General features: G+C 37.3%; 2 protein-coding genes and 1 long non-coding RNA gene across 3 annotated transcripts; all 3 read right to left on the reverse strand.

The window, feature by feature from the left end:
- Nucleotides 1-1,500: 1,500 nt before the first annotated feature.
- LOC143231406 (uncharacterized) lies at nt 1,501-2,756 on the reverse strand. Its single transcript, XR_013016906.1, has 2 exons — nt 2,501-2,756; nt 1,501-1,667 (listed from the first exon to the last, which is right to left on the reverse strand). It is a non-coding gene; the product is annotated as an uncharacterized LOC143231406 (long non-coding RNA).
- A 225-nt stretch (nt 2,757-2,981) lies between these two features.
- LOC143232699 (uncharacterized) lies at nt 2,982-4,378 on the reverse strand. Its single transcript, XM_076468441.1, has 3 exons — nt 4,021-4,378; nt 3,209-3,272; nt 2,982-3,004 (listed from the first exon to the last, which is right to left on the reverse strand). The coding sequence occupies exons 1-3, from the start codon at nt 4,246-4,248 to the stop codon at nt 2,982-2,984; spliced, it is 315 nt and encodes a 104-aa protein (XP_076324556.1). The 5' UTR covers nt 4,249-4,378.
- A 381-nt stretch (nt 4,379-4,759) lies between these two features.
- On the reverse strand, nt 4,760-5,878 carry LOC143231407 (uncharacterized). Its single transcript, XM_076465947.1, has 2 exons — nt 5,747-5,878; nt 4,760-5,064 (listed from the first exon to the last, which is right to left on the reverse strand). Exons 1-2 carry the CDS (start codon nt 5,862-5,864, stop codon nt 4,862-4,864), a joined length of 321 nt encoding a protein of 106 aa, XP_076322062.1. The 5' UTR covers nt 5,865-5,878; the 3' UTR covers nt 4,760-4,861.
- Between the last annotated feature and the right edge of the window lie 5,414 nt (nt 5,879-11,292).

The raw sequence follows: 11,292 nt of genomic DNA on the forward strand, positions 1-11,292 counted from the left end.
TTAAATACAAGACCCGTGGGTCTAAAGCGAACTTGTCTGAAGAAAAGAACAAGTAACATGGACCAGGGTGAAATATATGCTTATGCAAGTGCTTCATTATATATCACTTAAGGAAACATTTCAGTTTTTTGACATATTCATGCATTATTCACCTTCTATGACACGTGGTGCCACCATATGAATAAATCTAAAATAAATTCATCCTAGGAACATATCTGAGGCATAATGAATGAATTCAGTAAAATGGCTTCTTCAGTACAGAAGATTTTTTGAGCAATTCCCTTCAAATTAACAAAGCCTACAATAATATCAGCAAGCTGCAAGTGGCACCATCTTGTGGGCAAATCTGAAGGTATAGGCCTAGGCCATCTTTTTGATGTCAACTTGGGAAAATCTGATGAATTTTTTTTTTTTTTTTATAAGATCCTGAGATTAACATTGGTACTCCTCTTATTTGACAGGTGGCACCAACATATGAACAAATTTGAGCAATGCTTATTCTAAGAGTTTATATGTGTCATATCAAAAATATCTGTTTATTGTTTTTTTACAAGACCCGTTTTACGACAAAGTTTATTGCTTAAGATTTCAGCACGTTTGAGGTGATGAAAGACAATGACAGATGCCAGATGCGACACTAAAATACACCACTGCAATATTTCACAAGTTCACTAACAAGTGAAAACTAACATTATCTACTGTCATGCAAATACAAAAGTAATATAGTCAACTGTATTCCTTTCCACATACCAGTAAGAATTTTGAAGTCATCATCTGTAAGCTGTATTTATGACTATTTCCATACAATGTAAACATTCCAGTAAATTTGCAAGATACATGAGATATGAAATGATATGTTCAACAACAACAAACTGTTCTGCATGATTAGCAGGATTATTTCATTTAAAACCAGTATGTGCACATTATACATACTTTTAACATGGCGTCTAATAAATATTTGAGAGAACACTTTGTAAATCCACAATTCAGATAAGCAAAACCAATCAACTACATGGTAGCAATACAAGGAATGCTTAGCAGTGTGCTCATCAATGTAATGTTCATGGGGAGTTCTCCCTTATCTAATGGGTCCAATAATAACCTTCTTTTAATTCCCATTACATTACATTTTGGCTCCTTCACTACATATTTTGCATTCAGTTTTTATATTTTACTTAACACTGGAAAATTTCTTGTTGAATTTGACTAAGACTTCCTTGTTCTCCCCCCCCCTTTCTCTTTTTAACATGTCCTATACAACATGAACAACTATCCATAACAACTTTTTATTTACCCCATCTTTATTTGCTTTTTATTCTTGACTTCAGTTTGGATATTTCAAGGTCATCTATTAGATGACAAAAGGTTTTATAAGTAAAACCAGTCGTGAAATAAAGAAAACTGCTAACAGCCCCATCTAGTGAACAAATCTAAAACTAAAAAGCTAGACAACCATTTTGCTGTGCCACTTGACACATTCAAATGAATGGTTTTTGGAGAAAAGGATTTGTTCTAAAAAAACATTAGTCAGTCAGTCAATGTTCCGGTCATTATCAAAATCCCTTAGATTGTCTATCAACTTTCTAACTTTGGTACTAAAGGCAGGCCTCCTCTTGTCGGTCTTCCTCACTTTGGAGCCCCTCTGAGGATTTATGCCAAGGAAGATCCTGTTAAAATTGATAAGCATGGTTAAATGAGTCATAATATCCTGGAATTCTGTTTTATATATATATTTTTTCATAACATTTTGACAATTCAAATTATCTGCATTATAACAAAATACGATAAGGCCACAAGGAACAAATCTTTTGTTACTCATCCTTTTATTCCTTCTAGAGTGGGTTACAGGGGCACTTTTTTTTTTATTCTGACCAGTCCACTGTTCAATTTGCAACAAAAATCGCTCAATTTTTCATACATGTCAATTCTCTTATAGAAAAAATTGTCATTCTGCTGCAAATACCATGTACTTCTATTTCTGCCTACTGGTGACATAACTTTTTAAACTGAATATTCAACCAAATACTTCTAGCAAATATACATTTCATGCTGTTAACCTATAATATTTTTAAAAATTTTATTCAGTAAAGCCATAAAAATGTTTATAGGGCAGCCAAGACTGGATGCAGATAGCGATGATTCACAAATCTGTATTTCTTGTGGCCTAAGCTTAAGTTTAGTATGGTGAAACAGGTCTGGGACATGTGAGAGAGGACCTGTGTAGTAAGACTAACTAACTACTTCAGCTGGCCTTGCATGTCGGCCAGTCTAAATACATGCAAATTGATTAGTACAAGTTTAAAACTTTGAAAGACCAACTGTGAGTAGGGAACATTTAACCTTGGTCCTAAGAATGGCTCTATCAAACTGATGGGTAGCAACCAAAGTACCGGTATTCTTTTGCATAGGAAAGAACTATTCATATTTATCATCTTCATTTACAGGTCAAAAGAAATAATGTAAGTAAATACAGTTAAATTAAGAAAGTGCTATTCCAAACCTTTGAATAAATTCAAGAGTGTTGGCAATGGACTCTGGGTAGGTGATGTTCAAGTTATAATAAGCTGCTATGGTCAAACCAACTGCCATCCGTAGGGTGACATTTTCTGCCAGGATACATCCTTCTACAACTGCATAGCAGTTATTTTCAAATGGATGGTTTCCTACAAAAATATAAAACAACAAGAGTACATTTTGATGTTCTTGTGAGGCATATTGTCTTGTTAATACTGTTATCAAGTTTTCAGCCCTGATAATTCAGGTCAGACCAAAACCACATATGGAACCCTGTAGCCTGTAGTGTGTAGTTTTCTTTTATATATCTCTCCTAACAAGGAAATAATTACAGCTGCCCTCTTCTATCAGAGGCAGCTATCATATTTTCAGTGACGTCTGTGTGTCTCCCTGTGTGTGTGAGTTGCCCACATTTTTTGCCATGCAGGACTGTGTAATTTTGACCTTGAATGGTCAAAAATTGAGGTCTAGCAATTCACAGGTCTAAACTCTAAATTTACAGAAACATCAAGGAATTCTGAATATTGTATTATATAATCTGCAGTGATGCCATATATTTTAAACATATCTCAAACTTTAGGCCTTCATTATCATATACAATGTGATGCACATACCCCCCCCCCCAAAAAAAAAAAAAATATCCAAGTACAAAAACAGTATGCATGAGTAAAAAATATATTAATAAGTATCTTACCTCTGATGACATGGGGGTGAGGTAGGTCATCATGTTGTTCTAAATCAACAGATGTGATGATATCCTGTTGAAAAAATTATATAATCCTATTACATGTATTTATAAATTAGTGTCTAATACTGGAAACATACAGCAGGTCAAGTGACAGCAAAAGTTGATTTGTAATCAGGATTATAATATGAACTTATCTGCAGCGCAGCCCTAATTTGACGGTCACATAAGTGCTTAATTCATTTGTATAAATTCTGCCAACTTCAGTGATCCATAATACAACATTCAAAATGGCTCATTTTGCTGGGGAAAATCTTCAAGGACTGGCAACATTGGTAAGGTTGATGAATATTTTGCTTTAGTGAATATTTTCCTGTTTACAGTATAATCCTGTTTCAAATCTTAGATAAGCGTTTTATGTTAATTATGTTAATGCTGGATACTGTCAGTCTACTAAATGTTTGTGAAAAGAACCTTGGTACTAAGTTAAATTAGGCAGTAGTATTAAAATGTACAGTACTACAGAGAACAGTATTTCCTTAAATAGTAGCACTATCACAGGTCTCTTTTTTTCAAGCTTATATTTGACATAAATTTGCTAATCCTATTTTCTTATAATTAAACTAGTCAATATTTACAGAAATTAGCAAACATTTAAGAAAAATTTACTAAAATCTCTAAAACAGGAAGAGCATCTGGTCACTAGAGCTTGATGTATACAAAGGTATTTTAACTGAAATGTGATATCATTTTGCAAAATTTGCCAAAAATAAATTGTTCCTATTTTTCACTCATTATAAAAGCTGTAGTGAAAGCCTTACCTCTGCAGTTTTAAAGAGGTCTTCTTTATCTTCTCCAAAGATCAGAGGAAGCAGCAAGAGGGTGCCATACACTTTGGGACTAACATTTCCAACCACTTCGGCTAGCATTGTCAACTGGGCTGCTGCTGTTGCCACAGTTACATTTGTTTGTGATTGACAGTACCTCAGCATCTTGTCTGCCCTACTGCTCATCTCATGGTCAAGTCTTTCAAATAAACTGAAGTCCATAAGGTATTCAAAATGGCTTAGAAAGTATGCTGGCTGTAAAGGAAAGGCCAATTTACTCTCACTGCTGACAAGTGAGCACCTTTGTTAATAAGGTAGTGCTGTGACGGGTAGGTGCTGGTCATACTTTGAATCACCCTTGGCGTGTCGGTACTACCATGGTGGTATTCTTCTACAAGCCAGCACCTCTGCTGTTCCTGGCTTTCCTCAGTCTCCCCGTCGGGCAGATCAGGCTGCCACCTGATACAGCCATAGCTATCCTGCTGCAGCACTGAGGCAGACTTTCTCTTAGCACTACCAGTTGTACCTCCATTTTCTTTTTCTTCCAGCAGCTTCCTGCGGAAAGAGTTGCCTCTGCTACAACGATTCAGGTTGTCAAATCTCTGAGAGGCGATTTGCGAGAGTAGCATACCCTTTCCCCACCTGGCCATATCGTGCTATAGAATCCATGAAGGTTCTAGGATGCGTATCCACAATCGTCTTGGCAATAGCATTTAAGTTAGCTTTCCCAGGTTTGGGATTTACCTTAGCTATTTCTTGGCACAACACTCTTACTGCAGCAAGGAGATCAGTCTTGGCTGGGGTTGTCCCTTTGGCACAAGCGTCTTGGACTGCATCAGGCAGCTTTTGCCAAGGGATTTCGAATCTCTGCCCAGCTTTGCGCCTCCCGTCTATATCCAGAACCTGAAGTGGTTGGTGTGATATTGTCCCTTGACAGTGACAATGGTGGGGGTGTGACACATTGTTCGGCTGGTGAAGCTGCTGCAGCAAGGTTTCTACTTTTTGGAGTCCCAACAACTGATGGGATACTTTCGGTGCCTTAAAGTAGATTACAATAGAAAATTACAAAAATATCTAAAGAGAATTAAAGTATTTGAAAAAGCACTTGTACATTACCCATCAAACCAAGTTTCACCTGCATTTTTGACAATTAAATGCAAAGTTCTGTTTAGCTGTATTTTTGACAATTAAATACAAAGTATAGTTATAATATTAAAGTAGTATTGACAGTTTCTTGCAAATTCATGCAAGTTAAGTCCCCAACTTGTGCCTCTCATTTTGATGGGTGAGGAAAAACTCTACACCCCTCTCTGACATGCAGAAAGGAAGACATATTAGATAAAGGGGTGGGTACAGGATTGGTCTTAAATCCCCTCCCCAAGTAAGAGGATTTTTTACAGCTGGAAGGTAAAAGGGTTGCCTGAATTACTTGAGGGTGGGGGAGATGTATATCATATTGTTATTTCAGTAAAAGAATCCTACTTTAGGGCTAAATTTTTGCCCCTTCCCCTTCCAAACGTATACTTTTACATAAAATTTTCCCTGCCCCCCCAAAAAAAAACTCCTCCATACATATTTAATCACATAAAAAGTTTATTTCCCCACTTTAGTGAAAAAGGGCCCCAAGTTTGGAAACACAGAATAAACATTAAAATATTGCCTGCCAAAAAGGATATTTAACTAAAGTTATATGCGTTTGTTCATTAAACTTAAAGAATACCATTTGCTGTGAAGTGGGCTTTCAGTTTGAGGGCCAGTTTTCTGCAGGCAAGCAGGTTTAGTGTCCCTTCAAGATCTTTCTCAGGATCAAGAAACTCCAAGTCTTCCAGATTTTCCATCCCAAATTCTTGCAGCTTCTCCTATAGTGCTACCATCTTGTCTGCTGGAAGATGAAGAGCTGCTACAAGAAAGTTCTTCTTCTTCTGACACAGAGGGCATCCTAAAGTCAAAGGACAACTAAATTAACATCTGATTAGACACAGTGCATATAAATAATGACACCTGTACTATTTTTTTGTCCAAAACAAAAGCTTAGAGATGGCAAATAAGTCCCCAGGCTAGACCAGAAGCGGATCCATGGGGGGGGGCAGAAGGGCTAGGATCCCCTTTCTTGGCTGCAGCAATTTTTTTCGGTTTCAAACCAATTTTGCCACCTGGACTCCTTTCTTGTTGGCACCTGAGGACCTTTCAATTTAGGATGTCTTATTGGTCATCATAGATTGGATTCCCCTTTACAAAAATCTTGGATCTGTTTCTTAAGATGGATGGACAGACAGAAGCTCACTATCTCCAACTTTCAGGCAGGGGACTGAAAAAAACACCCAGTGCTAATGTACTACAAAAACAGGGTTTTAATGAAGGCTTACTAATAATTTTTTAGAAATCTTGTTTGCAATTGAATATAATGTAGAGGTTGTATTTAATTTTAATGAAATTGGAGGGTGGGGGTCAGCTTATACATGGAATACCAGTACAAGTTACAAAGCATAGGGGTGGGGGATAGGGGTGGATTCGTAACAACTGCCAAAAATATGTCAAATCTGCAGTATGTGCTTGTCCGCACTAAAAAATAAATGTGCCTGGCTTCATGAGCAATGCTGCTCATGTGCCATTTACATCACACACTGTCAAAAGTGACTGGATTCATGAATGCAAACTGCAACTAAACTCAACTGAAAGGTGCATCCAGCTCAAAGTTGCATTTGCCTATCTTCACTCAACAGAAAATGTGCCTGGCTTCACATGCAGATGCTGCTTATGTGCCACTAGCTTCACTTACTGTCTAGTGTGACTGGCTTAATGCAATATGCTTGTGTACAATATTACAAATGCTGAAATTTGGGCCTGTCCTCTAAAAATTCTGTAAGAGCAGACTAAGGGAGGTAGGCCAGGTGATTCAATGCACAAAGGAATTGTTAACAGTATATATTACCAGGACCAAGGACTCAAAAGACCAAAGAAGGGCACTGAATTAGAACTTGCGTGCTTGTGGCCAGTACTTATTGTATACACCGTATGCTTCACTTGTCATGACTGTGTATTATAGAAAAAATAAAAATAAAAATAATTCTCCCAAACCACTTGTTAGAAACCAGTATGTTCATGTTGATTGTATTAGATGTAGGATGCTTTGGTACAACTGGTATAGCTCATGGGGTACCCAAAAACTTGGTGGGTGGGTGGGTGGGGGGGGTAAAGGGAGGGGTCCTAGCTTCTCAACCAAAATATCATGGGTAGCAGGAAGGTTAATACTTTTTTATCTGATCATGTTATTATAGACCTAACACTGTACAGAACACAAAATAATTGTTTCCATCCCCTGCTAACTGGGTAGGCCATGAACAGGCAAAATTCTTTGCCTGTTAAACAAAATTTCCACTTTAAGAACAAGACTGTTTATAATATATTGGGTTCCATGAACAATTTATCTATTAAAAAGTGGTTTGGTGCCTCAGGAAATACCACTTCCAACCAAATTTGCCTGAAATTCTGATTGTCTACATCAGTATTTTACACCATGCTGCACCACCTTAAAATGAACAAAAAGTACCCAGATGGCACCTTAAGGATGAAGTGGGCTAGGCTGAGAACAGGGGTTATTCTAGGTTTTATAACTTGGGGCCCTTTCTTACTGATGTGGGAATTATTTAACGTGGTTTAATAGGAATGGGGGAATTTATGTTGTTGCAGAGGGGAATTTTGTACAAATAACAAAAAAATTGCCAGGGGGAAGAAATTCGGCCCTATAAAGGGTCTAGAATAATCCCTGGAGAACAAGGGAGACCAATATGAATATAGGCCTCATTGGAAGAATTCATGTCTTTGACATCCAAAAGAACACGTACCTGGATGACCTTAGTTATCCACCACAGCGTGTTTCAGAACAGCAAATACACTGGCACCAAATCTGTATAGCTCCAGGGGCTAGTAATCCAGAAGTTGGCTGAAAGGAACACATGTTTTTGAATTTTCAGATTCAAAAATTTCAAGCAATCCAGATTCAGTTCTTTGTATCCTTATTCTGAACAACAAAATAAATATCAGTATCCTTACTGAGAAGAACCATGGTGATTTCACCACAAACAAGGTGATTATCAGCATCTCTGGACAAAAACACTACTTGTCCTTTATGGTAGTGGACACCATGCACCACCATACTCTGGCAAACTACAGTACTTGAACTATTTCTCAAGTGAGGGAATTTGTCAACAGCCTTCTGGATGTACTCTCCATACAAATCTGCATGGAATGCTAATGCTGACTTGTATGACACCGGTGGTCGAAAGAATGATCCAGAACTATACAATGCTTGCAACAACTGATGTTTTTCTGCTAAGGACTTTGTTACATGTATATAATTTTGAGCTGAACGTGCACTCCTCTTGAAATAAGAGTGTTTACTCTCAAATCGTAATGTCCACATTTCAATGTAAGCTCAGGATAGTGAGTCAGAAAATGGTGTTTTGCTCTTAAGTTAATGTTTGGAAAAAGTTTCATTCTTTTTACAATATATTCTTCTATCAAGTCCAACATTATGGCAACCTGATACTCAGATATCACTGGGGCACATATAAGTTCAACAATTTGTCTTAGTAATAACAGCAACTGCCACACTTCATTATTATGGTCATCAATTTTTCCATGTATTAGCAGTGGCAAAAATCGGAGCAAAACCCAGACCTGAACTGCATGCCCACTAACTGTCTTAGAGCTCAAAGTAAATGGGGGTTTGTCATTTGCATCAGATCCTTTGAATTTATAAGTCTGAATCTTTTTGTTCAGGTAATCATAATCAAACCACTCTGCTCGTACCAAGTAATTAAGAATCAAGTGTAGATCTTCCTTGACAATCCCTTCAAACAGGTCATGCCCAAGGCAAGGTGGGAGACCAGGGTTTGTAACATGAAAATGTTGCAATTTGTTCAATACTGAATCAAATTTAACCCCACTGTGATGCACCAGACCATTTGTACATACTTCTTGTACTGAGCTATTGTAATTTTCTTGAGTCCTTAAATCAAAGTCCCAAGGAAAAATATTTCCACCTTCAAGGTCATCTTTGGATATCAAACAGTATCTACAATTGTGAGAAACAGAACTGAAGTTTTCAACAAAACCACCTATCATATGACTACCTAAATTGTCCCCTAGAACAAAGGCTACAGACCCTTTGCGGTTCCCAAATCTGCCTAAGTCTACACCATTTGCTTCCAGATCAAGCAAATCTGTCATGATAGGAGTCAGAATCTTTTCCTGACCATGTGTCTTAAAGTCCTCTTCCCTACATAGCAACAATAGCTGCTGTACATCTATTAAAGTCCTGACAGCAGGATGCAGATTACCAATGGTATAGTAAATGGCCAAAATTTTGTGTTTTTTCTTTGCTGACCCAAGTGGATTCACTATTTCAAATGAATCTTGATACAAGAGTAGCTTTAAAGCATCAGGATTTTCTTGAAAGAAAACATTTTCATTGCACACTTTACCATCTGTAAAGTCTGTTAGCACTCCTGAATCTCCATTATTTTCAGATTTTTCAAAGTAGTGACTGATTTTTTTCATCTCGAAATAGGGCCTGAAGTGAATCTTTTAAAGGCACATAGTAGCACAATGCCTTTGTATCATCTTTTTTGTGTTTAGGCTCTGGATGTGGAAGTGGTTCAACATAATCAAATTTTTCCTTGTAATACTTTTTTTCTGTAAGATTTTAACCTTAAAGTGTCATGTACTGCTTTGAGGTTGTCATGTTCGTACCAGTGTATAATTTCCTGAATACAATCAGCAGAAAGAGTTGTTTTTTCTAGCTTTGCCTTCAATTGATGTTTTTGGAATTTCGCTTGCTCATTATGGAGGGAGCTGAATTCATCCACAATAACCTGAATAGTGCTCACTGGTACGTGGTGTTTTGTCTGTATTGATAAGAGAAATGTAGCTAATTTTGTTGTCAAGGCACTTTCTATTTCTCGGTCTGATAAGAAATTATTTTCATCCTCATCACTATGGCAAATTTCAGTACATGGTTCTTCATCATTGCCTGTATTATTGTTTTCATTAGTCTGGTTCTCTAAATTTCTATCATGATCACCAATGGAGAGGATGGCTACATGCAGGTGATGAACTGAGGTGTCCTTGTGATATCTGCTCAAGTGAGAACTGAAACTTGACACAACCTCAAATCGCTTATCACATTGTTGGAAGGGACATGCAATTTTAATACCATCCTTTATATGTCCCTTCAAATGAGCAATAAAAGGTTTCAAACCCAAATATTTTGCTAAGCAATGCCTTATCTCACATTGCAGCTGTATACTATCAGAGTCAACATACTGTTTTGAATATTCTCCCTTATGCTGCCTTTAAATGTGTGATATAAGAGAAGGAAATGTTGGCAAGTTTTCACCACAGTCAGTCACTGGACAAGGTATAGTAGGATTTGGTAAAGCTGCATGGAATGAGTTATAATGACTGCCATACGTTCGCAGAGAAGATGTTCTAAAGTGACAAATAGTACAGCGATACATTTTGAGTTTCAGTTAAACTCTAACAAACAAGACCAGAATAGTGAAACAAAATTGATATAGGAAATGAACTAAGCAGCAGGCATGGTGAGATCTCCAAGATTAAGTGGATAAGTGATGGGGGGGGTATGGCACAGGAATTAAAAATCTTGGCTTTAACCAACACGCCAGGCCTCGTCTGTTGAAAGAACTTGCGAAACAACTGATCAACTCCTGCTCACTTTCACTTACTTTTGGAGAAGCAATTCAAAATTCTTGCATAACTGTTAATTACAGAAGGAATCACCTGCTGAAATGCACCAAACTGGGATTAATCATGTAAACCACTCGGGACCAAAAATGTGCTACGTTATATGATTCGCTCAAAAGTTGGCCCAAAATTTTAACATAATCTCTTTATAATTTTGGAATACTCTAAACATCAGTAAAATTCTTGCCCTATAACTTCATGCCCAGCAGCCAGACTGATCATGCCATGTACTTGCTGTAAAACCCTAATATTAGCGAGCCTTTTACTTAGGCAAATTTGGTGACTGGAATATTGTTGCTAATTTAACTGGATGATAATTTATCTAGCTAAACATACTGAAGAGTGCAATTTCATAAAAATGCTATGGCAGTTTTTAAAGAAAAACGTGAAGTTCAGCCTACCTACGATCTTTAGGCCTAGCTTCCATGCATGACTGAATCTAAGAATATGCTCTCACAAGGTAACCAGACGACCAGATCTGAAGAATCTACACTACTA

This window comes from Tachypleus tridentatus, chromosome 11 (genome assembly GCF_004210375.1).
Source record: "Tachypleus tridentatus isolate NWPU-2018 chromosome 11, ASM421037v1, whole genome shotgun sequence".
In the NCBI taxonomy this organism is placed as follows: Eukaryota; Metazoa; Arthropoda; class Merostomata; order Xiphosura; family Limulidae; genus Tachypleus; species Tachypleus tridentatus.